We start from the raw sequence: 23,301 nt of genomic DNA, 5'->3' as shown, positions 1-23,301 counted from the left end.
GTTCAGAGCAGCGAGTACTGCATTCCAGCTGAGTTCTGTTCTCACTTGAACTCAGTGTTTGGCTTATTCAGCCTTTCTTTTCCAGCTCAGGTGTGTTGCCACTTGAAATAGCAATAACCTGGTTGTAGCCAAACGCAGCATTTGCTGACAAAGTTGGAATTGGACAGTTGGTGAAAATCAGTCCAGAAAAAGAAACAGATCACTGAGTCAGACCTAGCCAAAATGCAGCAGTGCTTCCTTGGCATACCACCTCTTCCTTTTCAGTAGTTACATATTGTATACATTGTTACATACTTCACATCTTTTTTTCCCCCCCAGGTGTCTGTGCTAAAAATGTGAAGAGGGGGTGGTAATGAATGAATCCTGAGCCCTTGGATCAACTGGCAGAGTTTTCACAATGTTTTCCAGTGGGGGGAAATAGATGTGTGCCTTTGGACAAGTCTGATCAATCTCTTTGTGTCATGGAGAGGTTTTCAGCACTTCTGGCCTTGCACCACAAAGCCACCACTCTGCTGCAAGACAGGCTGAGCATTTGTCTGTGTGGTTTAATGGCAGGTTAATGTGGTTTAATGGTTCTCCTCTGCCCAGAAGAACCATGCCAGTGGCAGCTCTTAGTGTCAGATCAGACCTTCCCCTCCGTGTATCTTTGCTGGCCCGAGTGAAGGTCTGTGGCACAGAGAGGGCTTGCCATGCACTGCAGACTGCCTCTGCTTGGCAGAAGCTCTGAGGGAAGCACAGCCCTTACCTTTGGGGGCACAGAGGAAAGGCAGGCATGCCGTGCTGCCCTCAGGTGATTGGAGACTGCTTAATATTAGCTTTCTAGTTCTTTAAAAATAGAGCTGACTGTACTGAAGCTATTTTTGCCCATTTAGGTTTTTCTAGAGCACTTAGTCAATAGTTGCCCATTTATTATGGTGTAAATGTACATTTACATTTACTGTACATTCTGGCCATAAGAAAGAGACTGTTTCTTCTGTCAGAGAAAAGATGTTTTCCTTCCCCAGTTTACTTCAGTGCTTTATTTACCCATACAAAATTTTTTCCCAGTCTTATTTGGCACATGGCACTTCCATGAGTTTTCATAAGCTGTTTCACGCCTCAGTGTGAGCCTCATTAAAATGTTCATAAACATTTCATAAACTCTGCAGGATAGAGAAGGAAACAAGGTGTAGCTGTCTCTGTTCTGTTAAGCTCAGCTTCCTTGAGTCTTGGCCTCTGCCCGTGCAGCAGTGGCTGCTCTCGAGTCTTTTTACACTCCATGTAACAAGAACAGGGTGTGCAGGGAAACATGCCATTGCTTGGAGTATTGGAGAAGTGCTTGCCATTTATTCCTGTATAGTTTTTTATTCTAAGAACATAGCTCTTGGCAGCTGCCAGGGTTTTTAAGTTTCATATTTTTAGACTGTATTTATGGTGCATTCATGTTGTATTTCCTGTCCTTGTAGGAACAGGTACTCCCAAATGTTAACCATTAAGATGGGATCAGTGACACTACAGCTGCCAGCCATCACATTATCACACTTAGACTGAACAGATAAGTCATTAAACATCTTTGGCATTGAAAATTTATCTGAACAGTTTCAGATATTATGTAGTCAGGCTTAGGAAGGAGGGCTCTCTGTTTCTCCCCTTCCTCCTTACTCGCTGAAAGTGCAACTTGTAGTTACAGTTCAGTAAATGCAAGCTAATCTGAGTTTCTAACACAAGCTCAGGTCCTGTGAAAAGAGGTTGTTCACAAACTCAATTTTATTTGGACATGAAAGGAAAGATACCGTTTTTCTTGTAAGATTTTAGTGTAAGGTTTGGACCCAGAATTTCAGGACATTTATCTTAAGTAGTCCAAAGTAATTAATCATTAAAGTTTTAACAAAGGTCAGTGATTCCTTGAAAGGACAGTGCAGTAGTTGAGACTACCATCTTCATCAGTGATTGACTAGTGAGGCCTTTAGTCTTCAGTAAACAACATACGCACAAGCTCCGATTTAAAACATTCTTCTTCAACCAGCTTCTGAGGCTGAAAGAAAAACGTTCATAATTAAAAAATCTGTTCTGGCTGAGAGCCATTTGTACACACTAACATTAGCCACATCCAGCAACTTTGGCCTGGGGAGTGAGGTGTAGTGGGGGTGGAACAAGAATGGTAACTACAACTAAAACATTCTTGAGGGTTCTCTGGCCTTGGAAGAGGCATTTCTAAGAAAGTAACTGCTAATTTAACTAACACGTACAAGTGACAACTTGAGCTGCAGTCTGACCAGAGTGCTTGGAACTTGTTTCACTCCTGTAGCCTCAGCGTTTGGAATTTTCAAAAGCTGAGGAGCTGCAGATCAGGAACAGTATGTAGCTAAGAAGTTGCTCAACCCCTCAAGCACCATGAGGCAAGTGCACATATTCCCTTTACTGCATGTTTATTACAGACATTACACAATGAGCAGAATGGTTCTCTCTTGAGGAACTGGGAGCAGAAGAGATGTTTAGAATGCTCTGGTCTCCTTGAACAAGAGAGGGTTCTCAGAGAATACAAGCGACTAATTCATTCAGCCCTAAATTCCTGACAGGTGCCCATCTCAATGCCTGTAGATTCAGAACGTTAATCACTTACTGTGCCATATTTAAGTAGTGTAGGCACTCCTGTTAGTTTCAGATTCCTCCTGAATTCATTGTTGGGATCCTTCCAGCTGTTCAGAAAGAAGGTGTTAAGCACAGCTTGTAGAGAGGCATTTTGAAAATAGCTTCAAAATTATTCAAAGGCCTTTGCCTCACACCTTCCCAATGCCCTTCTCAAAACAAGCATGCAGATAGATTATGTCAGAGATCGTGAGGACCTCAAAAAATGATTGACTCTTTACAGAAAAGGACAGCTCAGTCAGTTTTTTCAACAGGTTAACCACCAGTCCACCAACAGAACAAAGTAATCCCATTTGTCAGCATTCAAAGGTACTTACTAGGCTCTATCTCCAACTAGACAGTAGATGAAAACTGACTCATCAGGCAGGTTATGAAGTTCCTTCCTCACAATTGGCTCAGCTAGAAAATAATTTTTAAAATCTGTTAGTACTAAATACTCGTGCTACAGAATCACATGGATTAACTTGGACCGGCAAGGCTACTTATCAATGTTTTGTCTGCTTTAGTTAGAGATCGATATTTCCTTGCAGCGGGCTATCCACAAGTTTTTCAGAGTTTATTACATGCTTGAACGCTGACTGGACTTGTGTTGGAGTAAAGGCCAATTTCTTCTCTAACACGAAGAGAAACACTCTTGTTTCTCTTGTTCTGTCCTGTCCCGGGTGTGGCAGCCCAGCACAGCGCCCTTCTGCAGGGTGACGGTTCCCTAAGGCACCTTCAGACCTGCTCAGACACGTAAAGCCCTGCGGTTCAGTGCGGTGATTTCTCAGAAGGAAATACTGCCGCTGGACACGGTCGGGGAAGGCATCGCTGCGCCTCGACACATGCAGCATAGGTGAAGCTGACGGCAGGGCTCAGGTCTGTCTGTCTGTCTGTCTGTCTGCTGGGCCGTGTTAGCAGCCTTCGCCAGCAGCCCGCGCCGTTCCATGTGCGCAGCCAAAGGGGCAGCGTGGCCGCTGCGGCTCACAGCCCGCTCAGCTCACCGGGGAAACTGCGCCTGGAGCCTGGCACCGGCTCTGGGGCTGCTGTGCCCGCCCGGCATTTCCCGGAAAGGCACCCGAGGCCTCTCCGGCTATCCTCACGACCAACACAGCCCATGCCCCAGGCAGGGCGCTTCCCCCACGCGCCTCACCCGTCACGCAGTCGGGACACCAGCTCCTGCCCTCGGCGTCCTTATCGCCGCAGAAGAGCGCGAAGATGGGCCGGCCGTGGTAGCTCTGCGCCGTCCGCACGAACTCGGGGTACCCGCGGATCTGCCTCTCCTCCCAGCCCATGGCGGCAGCGGCGGAGGCTCCGCCCGGCCCGGCCCGGCCCGGCCCGGCCCGCGCGGCCGCCGTAGCTCGGCGCGCTCCCGGCGGCCCGTGCGGCGGCGGGACCGGGTTCGAACGGCGCCTGGTGCGTCCGCCGCGGCCCGGGCCGCCCGACCGACCGTCCGACCGACCGACCTCCGTCCGTCCGTCCCTCCTTTGCGGCAGCGCCCGGGGCCCGCCGTGCCGGTGCCGCCCGGGACGCCGTGAGGGCCAGGGCCGGGAGCAGCCACGGGCCCTGGGCGGTTGCGGAGAGGCCGCCCCATTCTGTCCGCGGCTGCTCGGGCTGGTTCTCCCTTTGTTACTCACATCAGACCCGGGATGGCTTTTGCCAGTCTGAAATAACGGTTTATTGTTCTCGCATTCACAGCTGTGATCACAAGGAAGGAAGCGATAATAGCGAGATTTGATCTCGAGCCGATGAGATGGTACCAAGCAAGACAGTGGTGTCTGATGATGCGTTTGCATTCACCAGCCAGCGGTACAGGAATGAAGCTAAAGCTTTACAAACACAGGTAGTATTTGCCGTCTGTAGCGATGCTGAATTGGTTTTCTTTGTGATTGTAACAAAAGTATGATTCTGACCCACTTCATGAGACAGCCCAGCAGGGAGTGTCATACTAGCTTTCCTCGTACTGTCGCACATTATCTTGACACTGTCCTTTAGTAAGGCTAGAGATCACAAACTGGATGTATAATTATTCTTAATTATCTGTTGTGGTTCAGTCCCAGTAGGCAGCCGAGCACTTGCTCACCTTCTCTCAGTTGGGATGGGGAAGAGAACTGGAAGGCGAAAAGTTATGGGTTGTGATAAAGGCAGGTTAACAGGGAAAGCAAATGCTTTCCTCTTTTTGTGCGCAAACAAGGCAAAATAAGGACTTCATTCTCTACATCCTATCAGCAGGCAGGAATTCAGCCATTTCAGCACATATAACAGTGACTTAGGAAGACAAATGCTGTCACTAGTCTCCCCTTTCTCCTTCTTCCCTGCAGCTTTTACTGCTGAGCATGATGCTACAGGGTGTGGAATTTCCCTTTTGTCAGTTGGGATCAACCATCCAGTTGTTTCCTCTCTAGCTTGTTGCCCACCCCCAGGCTACTCAGTGGTGAGCAGGTGAGAAGCAGAAAAGGCCTTGACCTCTGTGAGCACTGCCTAGCAAGAATGAAAACATTGATGTGCTGTTAACACTGTGTTCATCATAAATCCAAAACAGTGCCATCATGACAGAGTTGCATTGCCTGTGTATAGCATTCTGCATAACATCAGGGTTTTTTTTACACTTTGAACAGCTCCAGTTTAATAGAAATGTTCCTGCAGTTCCAGAGAACTTGGCTCTCAGATTCTCTCACCCCCATCCAATTATAATAGAAAAACTGAAGGCATCCAGTGATAAGAGAAATCTTGTTGGAAGTGAGGACCTCAGCCTGAGAAGCTCTGGGATGTTCTCAGTGGTGTCTGAAGAGAGACTTAAATTGGCTGTTCAGCTGGCAAAAAGGGACATCAAACAAAGACGTCTCGAAGAACAAGTAAAACAGCAGCACTGCTTCCCTTGGAGAAAAGGTGCCAGCTCATGGGAGGTGTTTTCCCTCCATCTCCACCTGGGAGAAACCCTTCCTTAGGCCTCAGCCTCTCATTCTCGGGCGCACATGGGCTGCTCAGCCATGCTCAGCAGATGCCCAGGCCCCACTGGTTCCCCAGTGGCCCTTGGAGCGTTTGGGCTACCCAAGTAAGTTCCAGGTGAAATCTCCAACCTGCATTAGCCAGCACTGCCTTTCCTCCCTGGGGATGTTTTGCTGTGATTGTGATGGACTGACAGCACAGAGGCCCCAGGAACAGCACGTCCTGTCTCCTCCTGGACCTCAGCAATACATTTTTAAACATGTAACTTCAGAAGATATATAAATTAGAGAGAAAATTTAACAGAACTTCATGTTTTCAATGCCAAGAAGTTTCAAGACTTTCTGAAGGAAGGTCAAGCATTTGTGTACCTGCTGCTACAACTCATCCCTTATAGCTCTACAATGCAAGTAGTGTCTCGGATGTGACAGACCCTACCCACTGTGGAACAATGGGATACAGGAGATGCAGAAAATATTAACTAACCTTCTTAGTCCATCAGGTAGGGGCACTAATAATAATTCTTTCACTTGCAGGAGTATCAGAAAGAATCATTCACTAGTTTTTGCACAATGTATCATAATGTCATGGACAACAGCTGCCACAGATGTTTCTCAGAAATTGGTGTGGTTCACTTCCCATCTAAACAAGCCCCTTCTGTCCCCCCTTTTTCTCTGGGAAAAATGAAAGCAGAAGAAAAAGGAAGTGCAGTAAGCCATTATTTAGATCTGGGAATAATGAATGTTTATCAGGATTTTGTAACACAAATTATGTAATGAAGCAGAGAAAAGGCTTTTGAACAAATATGTTAATGAGATGGCAGCTGAGGCAGAGGTTACAGAGCTGCCAATTCTGATACAAATTTTTAATGTGATTTTCTATTGGATCATTTTCTTTTGCGGTCATTAGCCTGCACTGCATTTGAATGGGCTTTAGAGCACAAACTATATGGGAAACACCAATTCTAGCTCAAGAAAGACTGATCAGCAACATATACCGACTGAGAAAATCCCAGTGACTCAAAATTCAGAATGAGGACTTTTATGTAGAACATTGTTGAGCACGGGGGTTGTGCCGAAAGGACTGTTCATTCAGAGTCTTGAGAGCTTTTCCTGGAAGAATATCAGATGCTCCACTGGGAACTTAGTTGAAAGCTACTCCTGAAGCAGGACAGTGGGCTGGCAGTAACTGGGAAGGACCGACTGGAGGGAAAATGGAGAGCAATGAAGGAGTGAATGCTGGTAATAACTCTTTCTATTTAAATTCTGCGTAAACCTTCCAGTGCATACCATTACCGTACAGGACCTCTTCTAGGCACCTTTTGAAGGCAAGAATCAGATAGAGGTAAGTTCTGAACTGGTTATTTTTTAAATATGACTTTCAAAAGCCCTAGTAGAAAACATTCTTTTGCTGCTACATCCTAGAATATCTCAGGGTCAGTTGTTTTAATTTTTGTTTCTCAGTGTCAAGTATGATACGACTTACAGTCCTTGTTTAATTTTATTTTGTTAAAACTTTTGTGCCTCTGGCTGTTGCATGGAGCATGCAACATGAAAGAACTTTTAAAAGAATGTGAGGAGTTTTTGTCTCGAGAGAGAGTAGCAGTAATCTAGGTCAAATGGACTGTTTAGAACAAGTAAACTGTACTTGTGTGCTTGGGCAGCATTTGAATTAGAAGCAGAAAATATGTCTATCTGTAATTAAATGAACCAGCTTCTGCCTGTAAAGCCACCTTTTTACAGACCATTCCTATCCTCCAATAACTGGAGTAACTGGGATGATTGCCTTGTAGAGAGTGCAATATATCAGAAAAGCAGCTTCTCAGGAACAAACTAAGCTATAAAAATATCTGTATTTTACAATTTTTCTACCTGGACTGACCCTGGAAATTCTACTTTCTAAGTGGGATTGGTTTTCAGTCCCTTTCTCTACGAAATAATACAGGTCAGACTTTCTTTACTAGCCTTCAGCAGTGTCCCACTTCTAACTGCAACTCTTGGCCATGGCTCACGTAATTGATTCTGGTATCTGAAGTATAAAAGGAAAGATTGCAAGACACTGCATGTGGTTTGACAATGCTGTCAAGGTCACCTAGGCATCTTCTGTCTTGAAAGCTGCAGTTGTTCTTGCCACAGCTGTTCCTTGCCCAGCCATAACTAGCCCAATCTCTTGAGCTGGCTCTAGTGCTCACTGAACACTTCATTGAACCTATTCAGCTCACGAACAGCAGAAAAATGTTCTACTTTCTTTGTCAAGTTAAATCAAATGAACCCCAGAGCCACCAGCTGAGAAACGTTGCAAAGGCCAGGGAAGGTTGGTGGTAGTGAGCCACAAGATGGGCTTGGCTCTGTTACTCAAACCCTTAATTCTTGACATGCTTCAAAATACCGGGGTTTATTAGGGCAGCAGAACAGCAAATGGAAAAAATGGTATCTTGCAACCAGGAAAAGGGATTTCAAGTACAAGAGACCTGATTCAGCTCCTGCTTCCACCTCACATCACCACCCATGCCGAAGCCTCTTTGTAACTGAAAAATTTGAGTTCCTTTCAAAACTGATTTGAAACTTACTATCAAGAAAAACAAGACAAGTACATTATTCAACACTAGGGTACCTAAGGATGCTACAGTCTCTTGCTTCTAAATGATGTCTGCAACCAAAAGCTGGTTTTACCCACTGCTTCTAAAGCACTATTTAAAGCTATTGCGTTCAGTGCCATACTGACTAGAGGAAGGGATTCCTTTTTCTTGAAGGTGCGCAGTTACTGCTCAGTTAGCATGAGCTGAATTTCAGGCGGTGGGAGGTTTTTGTTTGAAAGCTCTTTGGATCACCTAAAACTCATCCTGGATGTTTTGCAAGCGCTTAGGCTCTCTGCAGCTCCCTTCTACCCAGCTGTCAGACCAGTTCTGTAAAGCAAGCAGCCAAAATTTTGTCTGTCCTCTCCTTAGCACAGTGAAAAGGAAGATCATAATCAAATTATATGAAGGTCAGTTTGCAATAATTCTGCACAGTAAGGGAATATTGATTACCTTGTCTGTATTGACTAAAAAAAAAGGACTGAGCCATGAGTTAGCTAGTTTAAATTGCCCATGGAGTCCCATGTCTCATCCCCAGGTACAGCAAGCAAGTCTCCTTTCACAAGATTAGTCCATCTAAAGGTATCAGCACATTTTTTTGTCTTTATGGTTTTTTTTCTTCACTGCATCTAATTGAAACAAGAAGACAACAAATCACATTTGCACTGGTCTATCAGAGTTAACCTTAGAACAACTCCTTTAGAATGACTATTTTGCATTATTTAAGTGCTTCAAGTGTTTTTTTTCTTTTTTTGACTAGGAACCATTTTTTCATTGGAGACAGGCCACAGGAATTCAAGTTTTGGCCAATTCCCCACTTTCTGCTAGACTTTGCACTGGTGTGAAGTGTGTTTCCTCTGTGTTGGTAAGTTACCCAGAGGGACAGCTCCGAAACGTTTGAAGATTTGGAATCTGTCCAGATCCGGTTGGCTACTTTTTTTCTTAGTGGGCATTCACTGCTTTTATAAATGAAAAGTAACATTGGAGTGTTTTGTTTTGAACTTCTGTCACTCAAGTTCCTTTGGTCAGCAGAGGACAAAGAGTGCAAGCTGTAGTCAGAGCTCCCTCATTACTTGCTGTGGAATCTGAAATTCTTTACTCCTGTGAGAAACTGCTTGGTAAAACTGTATTAAGAGATTGCAGGATCAAATTGTAGAGATATGATTTATGCTGACTTCAATTTCCGGTGGCTGTTGTCATCCCAGAAGCGAAACCTAAAATATCAACTATTTGTTTGTCCTCTGTCTAGTTGTCCCTTTCTGCTCACTCAGTCGTGCTGGCCACCATCAGTAGGGCTGTCCCTTTGGATTCCAAGGCCGCGCTGTCGACAAAGTCACTGAAGTCAACAACGTCAAAAATAACCTTTCAAGTTAACCTTCCTGGGTTATTTTTAACCCAGATCCAGAGGCACAATGCCTCTCAAAATCATAGCAAAACACAGCCACGCATGCCTGCACGGACCTTTGTTTTGGCGAGATCCCCATCGTGGTTTTAACTCTCCATTTCCCCGAAGGAGCTCAGTCCTTGCCCAGCACGGTGTGAATGAGCGGGGGCGATGCTCCCTTGGCGGCACCAACACCTCCCGAACGGGGCGGCGGCAGCACCGGGTCCCTGCGCGCTGCGGGAGCCTGTGCGTGCCGGCGCCTCTGTGGCGCTCTGCGAGCAGGGAGAGCGCTCCTTCCGCGCTGTCCCGACGGCGCCGGTGGCTGACACGCAGCCATGGAGCCGCTCTCCTCGGCACCGAGGGGCCGCAGGGGAGGGGTCGCGGCAGGGCAGGGAGGGCGGGTCGGAGCGGGGCCGGGCCGCTCCGGAGGCTCGTTCGCTGCCGAGCTCAGCCGCGCCGCTGCCCGGGGCGGCCCCGGCGGGGCGGGCGGGACGTGTCGCCCGCGGCCGGGTCCCTCCCGTCCCTCCCGCCCCGTACTTAAAGCGGCGGCGGCGGGCGCTGCTCGCGCTCGCGCCCTGACCGTGTCACCCCACAGAGCATGGCCCCGACGTGCCTGCAGCCCCTGCTGAGGTACCGCTTCTTCGCCATCCTCTTCCTCACGCCGCTGCTGCTGCTGCCGCTGCCCTTCGTCGTGCCCACGAAGGTAGGTGAAGAGAGCCCGGCTCCGGGCCTGCTGCCCCCGGGTGACCCCACTCCGCCCGGCTCCGGGCCCTCCCGGCGGCACCCAACCCACCGTGACAATTAGAGGCAATTCATTCTGGGCCAGGACAAGCCCAGGCGTAGCTGGCCGGCATTGGGATTATGTCCTAGCGAGGGGAGTCGGCGGAAGGGCAGGAGTGCTTCCCCCAGCTCTCTGCTGAGGGTCTGGTACTCCTAGCACGTTGCTTGGTGACATTCTCCATCCTGATGCTGTCAGCGTTGTGCTGTGCGAATTGGTCGGGATTTCAAATGCCATGTCTTCCAATTCATCCATCTTACTCCAGGGATGGCGAAGGCACAACTCCTTTGCGTTCAGTGGAGTTACACCAGCGTAAAATTGGGATAACCCAGGAAAGTTTGAGCTTTTAATGCCTTGTAGCCTTCTTGATCAAGTGTGAAAGCTGAGTTTGCAGTGTTTTAGCCTACTAGAGCTTTGGAGGCTATTCTAATGCCAAAGCCAGCCCTTCTTTTGAGCAACTGGTATCGCTCAATCTGTTTTAAAGTGCGGGAAAATTTTATCTGTCTTTATAAACCAAATTGCCAACCTTTCTTGTTTACCTGTCTAAGTTATACCAGCCTGGCCTTTCATTGAATGGTGGTGCTTTATACAATGAGGAATTTCTGACTGTTAAGCTCTACTTTGATCAAAACTAGGAAAGATAATTTCCAAAAAAATTAAGTATGTCTTCAGTTTGCCATTATTTGTAGGCATATTTTGTCATTAGTCTAACCTAAGAAATTACAGTGTTTCGCAATGGAAAGGCAATATTTCTGTCAGTGACTGCTTTTTCATCTCTCAGCCAGGAGTCAGGCCACTGTGTTTTGTGTCAACCACACAGAAACACCAAAGAGACGTTCTGTGACGGTTTCCATAAATCACAGATATATATATATAGGTATAAATACAAATATATATTTAATTCCAAATCTTTTGTTGTTTGAATTGGCCACAGTTGCTGGAGTTAAATTATAAGCAAGGCTCACATAAATTATTGACTCTCTACTCTCTAAAGCCAGGATTTTGAATTTTATTCACTTAGAGTTGTTTATCTGTCTTTCATACTAGCAACAGATTAACCACAGTCAGTTCTACCCTTGCATTACTGCAGTACAGCATGAATTATATCATGAGCTGGCCTCATATTTATAAAGGGAAGAGACTTCTACAGCATCTGCCTGATATCTTCTAGTCTCTGAAGAATTTTTCATTTCAAAACTTGTGCTGTAATTAACCTGGAAACTTGAGGGAAAAAAATCCACATTACTTACAAAAGATGTTTTCTGGTTCTTAAACTTTTTCCCCAACACTCAACAAAATTAACGAAAATACACCCCTTCTTACTAATAACACCTGATGTCAGTTTTTAACTGTCACTGTCACACCATTTACTTTAGCAATAAAGTCACATTTGTTGTATTAGAGTAAAATCCCATAAACACATGCCCTAAATAGGAGCAAATAGTGAGCAACAGAACACCGACTTCAGCTTTCAAGCAGTTCACTGTTAGCTAATGAATACCTGCTTCCCGTGACAAATTTTAGAGTACAAACCACAGAAGGCTGGGATACAGAAATGCCTGGTCAACAGCCCAAAAAGGCAGGTTACAACAATTCTAAACTAGGGAAACACCTTAGCAGGTAGGGACAATATGACATGGGAAAATAGTTTAACACCTCTAATGTGCTTAGCCACACACACAAAAAAAGAGTTTTACTTTAGGGGTTCCTTTAAAAAGCAAAGAACTTTTAAGTTATTCAGTGAAATACTTTCTGAGCTCAACTGTGTTACTGGACATACATCAAAGACCTGTGAATTTCAGAAAAGCTAATCATCCACACTGGGAAATTTGGCCATCCATGAAAAAAATTAACTCTATATTGCTGTTCTTGGCTCCTGTAAAATGTAGAATGATGTAAAATCTGCTGACCTCAACCACCAAGAGGTACTTTTACACGGCAAACTGTGCACTTACCTAGTGGTGGAAGATTTGTCTTTCTCACAGCATTTATTTTGTGTGGTTGTATTAAAGCAAACACTATGGTCTTCTTGGTCAAAAAGATCTTTTTTATACAAGTGACTTCAGAACATTATTTAAGAGCACAAGCTTAAGTCCTCATTGAGCATAACTTGTTAAGCTACAGACAGTGGAGTGTGTGAGCCACTTTTAAGAGCTACCAATGTGTTTCTTATCTTTAGAAACAGTTTCTAATGCTTCAATGTGTCTTCTGTTATGTTGCAGGAGGCCAGATGTGCATATATCATCATCATCATGGCTGTGTACTGGTGCACTGAAGTGATCCCCCTGTCTGTCACCTCCCTCATGCCAGTGGTATTTTTCCCTCTGCTTGGAGTTCAGACCTCTAAAAAAGTAAGGAACTTGTGCAGTCCAGGTCTGATACAGAGAAATCCAGTGCTCTAATCCCTCATCAATATTTAGCCAACAAGTCTGTATTATATGGGAAGTTGCTGAAGTACGTACACATTTGCCCAAAGTGTTAACAGTGGGGGGCTTGAGGTGGTAGAGGGGAGGATCTGTTTTGGACATGGGTCCTGCTGGAGAGCATCCCACTAGTGCCAGCAGTTTGTGTGTTCCCAAGCACAAAGGGGAAGTGAAAGTAGAGCTGCCAGTCTTCTGGGAGATGTCAAAATGCATGGGACAAACCTGTGGGAGTTTGTCCCGTAGTGCCGGCAGGTGCGCTGTTTGTGCTGGAGGCACAAGGCACCGGCTGTGTTCGGGATCTGTAGCCCAGGTTCACCACTGCCCAGCAAGCCGGTAAAGGCAGGTTGCTGATGCTGTTGAGAAAGCCCTTTTGGAGCTCAATATTTCCAGCACCTTCCATACTTTGAACCCCTAGCTGCGTTTTAGGAAACTGGTGTCATTTTGCACAATGATGCACAAAGAGCTCCTGCGCAGGCAAGTCAGCAGTTACACAGGAGATCAAGGGTTCAGGAAACTGCAGGGAGCTTGCAGGCAGCTGCTGCCTCTTGTTCTAGTGTTGGCTGGGGCCTGCTCCAGTCCATGGATTTGAGAGGGTGTAAGCAAATTGTACTAGTGAAGCAAGTATTTTGGCCTGATTTATCTTCTCTGTCTTACAGGTGTGCTTGCAGTACCTAAATAGCACAGTCATGCTCTTCTTTGGAGGGCTGATTGTCGCAATTTCTTTTGAGCAGTGGAATCTTCACAAAAGGATTGCACTGAGGGTCCTTCTGATTCTTGGGGTGAAACCTGCACTGTAAGAGTATTACATTGGTTTTCTCTTACCTCTTGTTAGTTTAGCAAAGGCCCAGGATTGGTATTTAACAGTCAGCAGAGAAAAGATCCCTCAAGAGCCAATTTAGCTGTATTTGCAGAGTATCCAGAAATGAAGTCTGGCAACAGGAGCAGTTTATTTGTGCTTTATCCAAAACTAGCATCTGTGTAAATTTTAGAGGCTTACCATTGGGGACAAAATTATGACACTTAATTATGCCCTGGGATTCCTTCAGTGAACGTGGCAGAGCTGTCGTAGAAGGGAGTCTGGCCCTGCTCTGTACTAGTGGCTGCACACATCCCTGCCTGGGCTTTGCTCTCCAGATGATAGTGACTGCAAAGCCTAGCAGCATCTGTTCACTTTCTTCCTCTCTCCTCTGTGTCTTTCTTTTCAGCCTGATGCTGGGATTTATGTTAGTCACTGCCTTCTTGTCAATGTGGATAAGCAACACAGCCACCACTGCCATGATGGTTCCCATTGTCCAAGCTGTCCTGGATGAATTGGACATCACAGAGCATGAGTTGACCACGGCGGAACCAGCAACTGGGCAAACAAATACAGCAATTGAGCTGGAGGAAAAGAGCAAATCAGGGTCCACTGCAGTGAGTGGTAAGGGCCTGCTCACCCATAAGCTGATGCTACTGAACTTGCCACACTCGGCTCCCCAACCTAGGAGTGTTGTGTCCCCTTTCCAAGGAAAGAGGACGGTAATCTGACTGAAATCCTGTAAATATATGACATTTAGGTTTTACAAAATAGCTTTTAATTTTGATGGCTGCCATTTTGTATGCTGGTGCTAGAGCCCAGACAAGTTGTTATGTTCTTTCCTTCAAGCTGGAGTCATCCTCCCAGTTCCCCTAGACTTAACTGCCTGTTTAGGGAAGTGAAGAGCATATCCTGTGGGAAATAGCCATCCAAACCCCCAGCATCCCACTTTCTAAATCTTGTGATTATCAGTGGGGATTCAGATTCTAGGCCATGTAGGAGTATTTGAAAAAATTATGTAAACACAATCTCTTCTGGCTATAGGGTAATAAATATCTCTTTATTGACCAGATGGTATGTGGAGATAGGGAGAAGAAAGAGGACTACTTTAAAAGCCACATGGAAAAGAGGAACTGGTGTAATTTGACTCACATTAGACAAACTGTTCTTTTGTGTGATCTTACCCAGGTGCTTGATTCCTCAAGGTCCTGTGCCACTGATGTGGTTCTACAATAGGTTACACTTCATTTTAAATATGTGCACAAACTCAGACCCTTTCATTTCAGTGCTTTGCTGCGCTGTTATATTATTAAGTATGATTAAAGATCAGATTACAAGTGTAGTGAAGATAGTAAGAGTGAGCAAAAAATACCCTTTAATATTGTTGAGTTGGTTGCAATTGCCATAAATTCTTTGTCCTGCTCCATTAGTCCAGTCAGACTTCAAGATTAGAGTGTTAACCTCAGAGAACAATGGACACAGCAGTAAAGTTTTGTGGTTATTGTAAATTGACAGAATGCCAAGCAAGGATTTGGGTTTCAGTGTTGGTTTTTTTTTCCTGCCTGTATTCACATCTGTTAAAGCTAGTTGGGTTGTCGCTGTGGAATTGGAATGGTTTCAGTGACTACAGTATTTGGCTGGTGGTGAGCCTCTCTGTGAAACAAGGCAGTACAGAAAAGGAGTTGTGGCACTGATGTGGGCAAAAGCATCCTTGGATCATGTCCATCAGTCCATGAGCCTCTTTCTTCTGCTCCTCATGAACATTAGTCTGAAGTATTTAGGTAGATATCTGTGAGTTTTGTAATTAAAATAAATGGCACATACAGACTGGAAGCACTAAGCCTACAGATCCTATCCTGAACTCTCTGCCTTTCCAACTTTACCTGAGGCAAATAATTTTCTTTCTGTCTAGGTGTAAGCAATGAACAAGTCACTGATGACCCCAAATCTTCTGAGGAAACTAAAAGGCGGAAGCGTATATGCAAAGGAATGACACTTTGTGTGTGCTATGCTGCCAGCATTGGAGGAACTGCAACACTTACCGGAACAGGACCAAATGTGGTACTGAAAGGCCAGATGAATCAGTAAGTAATTTTTGCTGCTTCTTTTAGTTACACTGTCATACTGTTTGTGTGACCAATTGACTGGTCTTAGATGACAATTTCAGTTGTGAACTTCAAGCAATTAGTTCAGGAACTGAGACTGAGAAATGTGTATGAAGTATTTGGCCTCATTTTTTTTGCTTCAGCATCTTTTAAAAGGAAGTTATGTGATGGAATTAAGGTCTTCTGAGAAAATTGGAAATACTTGTTGGCAATCAACATGCAAGTGGTTGACTATGCGATATTGGTTCTTCTGTGTCCTCTTTCTCAACTGAAATGCAGCACATCCGGAAGAGGAACTGCAGTAAAAAGCACCAGAAGAATGTAGATTAACTCTACTCATAAACACACTGAAGAGAGCTAGAAGGAACTTGGCCCCTCCTGTAACCCTGTTCCTCCATGCTGTGGCTGTGGAAACTGTGCAGTTGTGTTGTTCTGTCATTGCTAAACTGAGGCTGGGAACTGATCTACATGGAACCCAATCTGCAGTGGAAATTTTTCCAACATTACTTCCTTGTGTTGCAAGTACTTCAGCCTTAGCTGCTACATTATCTCTTGGTTTTAACATCCAGCTGGAAGCTTGCTATTGATATTTTTCCTCCAATCATTATTGGCAAGCACAGAGAATAACAAAAATTGCCTTTCTTAAAACATTGTCATCATTGTTTCAAGCCAACTAGCAACTTTTTCATCTGTTGAAGGCAGCAGAAGTACAGGTGTTACTTTCAGGGAAGACATTTGTTGTTCTCTTACTAGAGTGATTTGGGAGGAAGAAAAAACTATCCTTTCTTGGGATAAATGAACAGATGTGCTAGAAGTGAAAAATGTCTGGAATGCATGGGAGATCTTTCAGCCACGCTTGTCTGACTGAGACCTAAAGTATCAACATAAGCTCCTGTATGCATCAAATTAAAACATAGGGAAAACTGACAATCATTTAAGTTCTGCTCTGAAATCAGGCTGCCTTCTCTCATGACTTAAATTAGGCTGTGGATGTTATCTATGATTGCTCGTAATGGTTGTCGTAGATTTACATGCATAATTGTCTGTAGCACGTTTTAAAGGGGGACTAGATTGCTAAATGTTTTGACATTCATACAGAAAATAATTTCTTTACAGGTTATACCCTGACAGTAATGATATTGTGGACTTTGCTTCCTGGTTTGGATTTTCATTCCCAAACATGCTCCTGATGTTGGCACTGGCTTGGCTTTGGTTACAGTGCTCCTTCATGGGAGTCAAGTGAGTATTTATCTACATGATATTGTGTAAACCCCTCAGAAAGTTAGTGCAGATCTGCTTTCTGAGACATCTGGCTAAAACAAATGCAGTGACAAGTTATTAATTTTATAGCAGAGAGCAGGTCCATTTCACAAAAATTTTGAGGTCTGGAAACCTTTTGTGTTCATGGGAGGTATATTAAGGCAAAAGCCATATACATTCTTAATCTTCAGACAAAATTACCTTTTTATTTTTCAATCTCTCGCCTGTGAATTTCAGCCCTGGGAGAGCTGTCATAGCTGGTTTGCAGCCATTGATTCAATCCTGACTTTTTCATCCTGGGTTACTCCAAATTGCCATCCTTTGATAGACCACATTCTTCTGTGAGAACTGGTGTATCCCCACAAAATACTTTGGCACTGTTGTATGGCCTCTGCTGTTGTCTGTGTCTGTCCCCAAGAGGGGCAGCTGCAGAGTGATAAGGATGTTAGATCCCTCTAATATGTTCATACTTACAGTATTTTTTTCTCCCTTTTTTCAAAGCATAAAACAAAACTGGGGCTGTGGGACACAGAAAACTGACAAAGAAAAAGCTGCATACAGTGTGCTGAAGGCAGAAATGAAGAAGCTAGGCCCTATGTCTTATGCTGAAATAAATGTCCTCCTTTTGTTTATATTGCTGGTGGTCTTGTGGTTTTCCAGAAACCCAGGCTTTATAAAAGGCTGGGCTAGCATACTCTTCAAAGGAGGAGAAAAGTAAGTATTTAGGGTTTTTTTCCGTCTTTTACCCACTTGGTTATTAATCAGGTTCCCTTGTTCTTACATTCCATTTTGAATGTGGGATCATTACTTCCAACTTTACCTGACTTCACATGTTTGCTGGGCTTGATACAATGGCTTGTACATGACACTACCAATCATCTGTGATTTGACAGTTTGTGCTGCAGTGAAAAGGCTGGAGACTGAGACATGGAGCAAGCTGAACTTCCTGAAAGAAGAGAAAATTCTGTAATCTTGGTCTCAGTCACACTGACATACATCTTGGTATTTTGTTTGTATGAGCTCCAATCAGTTGCATTGACATTTGAATATTTGGTAATACCACATTTAACCAACACCTTAGAAGTCACTGGAAAATTGATTTTGTGCTTGGAATGCTTCTTTGTGTAGCGTTTGTGCATGGCATGTTAGGAATATAAAATACATTTTGGGGCTATCATTCAGGCCATTTCTTTAGATGTCTTTCTTTGAGATACAGCTGTTGAATCTTGGCTTCAGTGCAGAGAAAGAACCCTGCTCCAGGAGGAATGAGTTGTCATCCAGGACTCTATTTATTAATGTGTGTTGTAGCTTGTTTCTTTTATTATTGTGTTTAAATTATGGCAGATCTGAGAGACTTCAGACATCAGCTGATGTCCTATTTTGCTCAAGCCCCAAATGGGATGGCAAAGTCAGTGACTAGAATGCTGGAATACAGCCCTTTTCTCGGAGAAAGGTGTCCATTTTCTGACCTGTATTCTCTTTTCTCCATTAGGTATATCACTGATTCTGTTCCTGCTATGTTTGTTGCCCTGTTACTGTTTCTCCTTCCTGCTCATAAGCCCAAATGCATAGGCTGGAATACAAGCACGTCTGACTCTGAACAGACTGAAGAAGGTATTTAAAAGAGGGACTGTAGTACTGTGAAACATCTAACCCGCTCAGCCAGCAAGGCAGAAATATGCACTGGATTTGCATGCAGTTCTTTAGAGCATCTCACCTGCCTCCCTTGTTGGGCAGCGCTGGGGCACAGTCCGTGTCCGTGTGTGTTACCCTCACCCTGTGCAGATTTCTCAATGCTGTGCATCTGCCCACCATTATCTTGCAGAACAGAAGATAAAGTGTCTTTGCTCTCCTAAAACATGTTCTTTATTTCTCACTTCAGATAAGAAAAAGCAATTTTTTTCACCCCCGCTGCTAGAATGGAATGTGGTTCAAAGGAAGATGCCCTGGAACATTGTGCTGCTGCTGGGAGGAGGTTTTGCTTTGGCTGATGCAAGCGCAGTATGTCCTGACATCTGTTTTTCTCTGACTCAAAGGCAAAATTCCCTGGTTTGTTATCTAGTCCTGTATTACTGGGCATGCACCCAAAGCCAAACCCAGTAGCAAAGTTCAGATCTGAAGGGGGATCTAAATTAGCAAAAACCAAGGAGAGGTGAATGCTTGTGAGTCTTCTTCAGGAATTTTTGTTCTTCAAAGTTTCTTTAATTTATCTTACCTCTTGGAGACTCCCAGTAGGTTGGGATCTTCGCTGTCTGGACAGTCCAGAAAAGCATCCTTTCTTATTTCTGTAATCATCCCAATCCCAGCCCTGACTAGAAAAGTAGAAATATAGATAGCACTTGTCAGATTTTCAGTACCATTTGAGGTTTGTTTGAGGGTTATATATCTTCAGACTTAAAGCAAAACCACTGCTGAAGTGGTCGGAAAGAAAATCCTGGGTTGAGGCTGTGTTTATAAATTCACAGAAAAGGCAGCTAAATTCCCAAGACAGGAAGGAATCTTGAGGTGAACCACATTGTTTCTTTCATCGCTGCTAAATGCGTCTAAATCAAAGCAAGCATTAGCTGTCAGTAGTGCAATATTCTGGGGAAAGTCATGTTCACATCTGAGTTTTGTGGCTAATTAGGTTTAAACCATGGGGCAAGTTAAAGCTCTGTCCCTGACATTCATCACCTGCAACACACATAGATTATTAAAGTTCCAGAGCATTAAAAACTATCAAGTCAGATTTTGTAACCTGTTTGTATCAACTACTGCCTGTGTTCCTACAATAGAGCATTCATACAGAATCATAACCTTCAGAAACCTTAGAAAAATGTCCCAAGAAGCTTCTGGGCCATACACTAGGTATTTGCAATGACCTCAGAAAAATTTTCTTATTCGGCAAGAAAACCAATAAGTTTGTAACCTGTGTGTGAGCAAGTATTTGGTTTCTGGAAGAATCAGAAAAGTGGGATTCAGTGTGATGTCCAGTTGGCAAGGAATTTTTTTTAGTTTTTGTGACAGATAATTGTACTTTCCTGGATGGTGTTTGTATAGTTCTGGAGTCCTTTAGTATTATTTGTCAGGAATGTTGCCCATAACATGGCTTCCTGTTTGTGAGTCAGGGGTTCTGAACCTCACTGAAACCCACTTTCTTTCTTGCAGAACTCTGGACTCTCAGCTTGGATGGGTCGTCAGATGACACCACTGGGATCTATCCCACCATGGGCCATTGCATCAGTGATCTCCCTTATTACAGCTGTCGTCTCTGAATGCACCAGTAACGTGGCCACAGCTACCCTCTTCCTGCCTGTCTTTGCATCCCTGGTAAGATTGCTTCTGTCCTGTTACCCTGTCAGCTGGAGGATCAGAGTTAAACTGCGTGGCAAAGCAATATTGTAATTATTGTCTTGGATGTTGCTCCAGTGTACTTAAAAGGAAGCCAGGTCATGCCTTTTGTAAGGTGTGTGCCTTGACCCTGGAGAGGGTGAAGTGACAGTCACTTTTTCCATACAGTTCAGCAAGCATCAGTTACTTCTGGTCATTTTGAACCATCAACTTAGAACTAGAAAAACACACACACACAAAACCCAAACCAAAACAAAATCCAGCACTTTCTGATGGTGCCTCTGAATTATTCATCTTCATAATTTGTGCTAAAATACTCAAAGTGGTAGGCCTGATTATTAGGAATGTGCAATTTCTCTTAGGAACCCAGAAAAATTTTAAAACTTAAGGAGGAAAACCTGCTAAGTTTTGCTGCTTTTTCTGAGCAGAATCAATACTGTGGCATAAAGAGAAAAATAGATTACTTTGTTCTTTAATTAGGAAAGGACAAACACTTTATTCTAGACTATTTCCTCAAAGCAAAATTACCCCAATCAAGGCACTGAGCTATTAATGACTTAAATTGGCACTTAAGTTTTGAGTGCCACAGAATTTATGTAAAGTCTAAGAGTGTCACTCCACGTGCCTAGTAATTATAATTCCCATTCCTGGAAAAAGGGTGGTCCGAGATCAAAGAAATGATTGCTGGATATATTTGACCAGAAATCTAAATTATGCCATAGAGCAAAACAAACAACAAGAAAGAATCAAGCCTTGTTTTTAAGTATCATTGGACAGGAAACAACAGCAAGTTATCTTTAAGCACATGTGGATTTCAGAATAAAATGTTTGTGAATTATTTTGGTGATGTAGTACAAGTCAACAAAATAAGTCTATGTATCTCATTGGTCTGGGGTAGATTGATCCTTTATGCTTTTCTTTTCAAACACCGCCAGACTGATATTCTCTCCATTTCGTTGCAGGCTGAATCTATCAGGATCCACCCTTTGTATGTTATGCTGCCTGGTACTCTCAGTGCTTCATTTGCCTTCATGCTACCTGTTGCAACACCACCAAATGCAATAGTGTTTTCTTACGGCCACATCCATGTTTTGGATATGGTAAGATAATTGCCTTCTCTCTTATCTGAAATTCTCCATTGCTTTCTTCCTGAAATATGGTGAGAGTTTAATTTTCTTTGCATAGTATTTCCAAAGTACCAGGAAGCTGTTATGGGCTGTAACTACAACTCTATGCCACTCTCTTCTGCAGCATTAATATTGTGATAAAAATTTGCATCTCTGAAGTAACAGTACTTCTCTCATGGGCTTTGGCAGACATACAGATTGGCCCAAGTGAAATGAAAAACTGACAAGTCGTAAGTCTCTGAAACCTGAAGGGTTAAAGTCCAGGCATGCCCTGCAGTGTTCTGGGGCTTTGGCAAGTGTCTAAAGCCTTGTCTCCACTGGAGCTGAAAGCAGAAGGTAGCAATCAGTAGCCCTTGGCTCTGGTCCTCTGATTTTCTGCCAGACCACACAGGGCAGGTTTTGGGCGGAACACACAAACATTACTGGTTTTCTAACTGGATACTTGAAGAGGGCATAAGCTGTTCTCTAACTAATAAGAGCGAGCATGTGTTACACATGCTTTAAAGTTCCTCAACTGATTATATACATAGCAAAGTGCTCAAAGACTTTGCACAGTGTGTTCCCTGGTGTCTCCACCTAAGCAAGGGCAGAAGGCAGTGGATACAGTAGTATTTCTGTGATTTATTTGACCATCTTTCTTGTGTATGTACCAGTAGGTCTTGCTGCAGTTTGCTGTGCTGGTGTTTGGTTATTGTTTGTTTGGATTTTTTTCCTCACAGGTTAAAGCTGGACTAGTGTTGAACATCCTTGGAGTCTGCTGTGTCTCACTGGCCATCAACACGTGGGGAAGGCCTCTGTTTCAGCTGGACACATTCCCAGCCTGGGCAAACAGCACAAGAAGTCAGTGAGCTGTGAAGAATTCGTGTGTTGAACTAGGAAAGTACCCTCAGTACTCCCTGTTGCCTACAGCCCTGTATAAAGTCTCATCACCACTTCAGATCCAGTCAGTGTTGGGTGTTTGCTGCCTTCCAGCAGTCACACATCAGTTCAAGTCTGAACCAACCCAATCTTACTCCAGTTGTGCTGGAGGCAAAAGTGTTTACAATTATACAACCTCTCTGTCAGGATCATAAGTATGTTCAAGTGATCCATTGTACCTCCAATCAAGGTCAAGGATTAGGATTTATCAAACTTTCAATAAAGAGAGAGGAGGCTGTTGTATCAAATGGTTTGGACTACTATATCACTGGTATGTACTTGTATATCATTAGCATTGAATATTGCACTCAGGCAGGGGCTGCACATTCCTTACTCATTCCTTATATCTACAAGTCAGCAACTGTACAGAGAAATCCCTGTTGTCACTTGTCCAGTGAAGAAGGGGTATGCCATGTGGTGCTATGTTATGTTTTAGTTGGGCCTCAACCATGTCGTGGGATCCTTCCAAGTCAATGTCTGACACACTTTCTCTTGCCTTTTTTCACTCCTAAATCTCGCTGCATTTTGACATCTTTATTGAGGGTTAATGTAATTCCATGATGGTCATGATTCAGCTGATATCTCAGACAGCGATGCACTAAGGCTGGCTCTGTGTTTTTTGCACTGTGGCAGTTAGAGAGCAGGGAGCCTTTCCCTCAGTCACAGGTGTGATTTCACATGCCAACTAGTGTTTTCCGAGTGCCAGCCTGGAAGTGACCAGTGGGCCTTGGGACTTCACATCTGTTGCAGAAGTTCCTGAATTAGCCCCTGATGTGCCTTATTAATTAACTCTGGAGTTTTTGAGTGAAGTCAAGACGTGAGGAAGGCTCTAACTGATGACCTGGGAAAAGTGTAGGGGCCCAGATTTTAGTGCTTGTGCTGGCTGACAGCAGTGGGAGTTGTCCTGTGTACTTTGGAATTCATGTCTTGTACGAAAAGTAGTTTGCAGCCTAATTATGCCATTTCTGTTGCAGAAGTAATCTACAGAATGATTGATGTTGGTCTGGGTGTATTTTGTTGGTGGTGCCTGGAGGCTTTCCCTTCAGCCCTGG

The 23,301-nt window shown here is 44.1% G+C and overlaps 2 protein-coding genes across 6 annotated transcripts; one reads left to right on the top strand and one right to left on the bottom strand.

Moving 5' to 3' along the window:
• Window positions 1-1,728: 1,728 nt before the first annotated feature.
• Window positions 1,729-4,418, bottom strand: LOC141731424 (uncharacterized). Its single transcript, XM_074557187.1, has 4 exons — window positions 3,761-4,418; window positions 2,946-3,027; window positions 2,603-2,678; window positions 1,729-2,014 (listed from the first exon to the last, which is right to left on the bottom strand). Exons 1-4 carry the CDS (start codon window positions 4,401-4,403, stop codon window positions 1,946-1,948), a joined length of 870 nt encoding a protein of 289 aa, XP_074413288.1. The 5' UTR covers window positions 4,404-4,418; the 3' UTR covers window positions 1,729-1,945.
• On the top strand, window positions 4,307-22,497 carry LOC106630489 (Na(+)/citrate cotransporter). Of its 5 annotated transcripts, XM_074557180.1 has the most exons (16): window positions 4,313-4,450; window positions 5,226-6,055; window positions 6,463-6,794; window positions 8,889-8,993; window positions 10,108-10,215; window positions 12,513-12,641; window positions 13,370-13,506; window positions 13,919-14,133; window positions 15,422-15,593; window positions 16,731-16,853; window positions 17,376-17,588; window positions 18,367-18,488; window positions 18,757-18,875; window positions 20,022-20,183; window positions 21,167-21,304; window positions 22,051-22,497. In XM_074557180.1, the coding sequence occupies exons 3-16, from the start codon at window positions 6,789-6,791 to the stop codon at window positions 22,177-22,179; spliced, it is 1,878 nt and encodes a 625-aa protein (XP_074413281.1). In that variant the 5' UTR covers window positions 4,313-4,450; window positions 5,226-6,055; window positions 6,463-6,788; the 3' UTR covers window positions 22,180-22,497. The 5 variants fall into 5 exon arrangements, with proteins under 5 accessions (XP_074413282.1, XP_074413279.1, XP_074413281.1 ...); XM_074557181.1 differs by having other exon boundaries at window positions 4,307-4,450; window positions 5,226-6,794; window positions 13,445-13,506; XM_074557178.1 differs by having other exon boundaries at window positions 4,312-4,450; window positions 4,929-6,794.
• Window positions 22,498-23,301: the final 804 nt, after the last annotated feature.

This window comes from Zonotrichia albicollis, chromosome 22 (assembly GCF_047830755.1).
Source record: "Zonotrichia albicollis isolate bZonAlb1 chromosome 22, bZonAlb1.hap1, whole genome shotgun sequence".
Classification (NCBI taxonomy): Eukaryota; Metazoa; Chordata; class Aves; order Passeriformes; family Passerellidae; genus Zonotrichia; species Zonotrichia albicollis.
The sequence above is the reverse complement of the archived record's forward strand: the minus strand, read 5'-3'. Positions and strand labels throughout refer to the sequence as shown.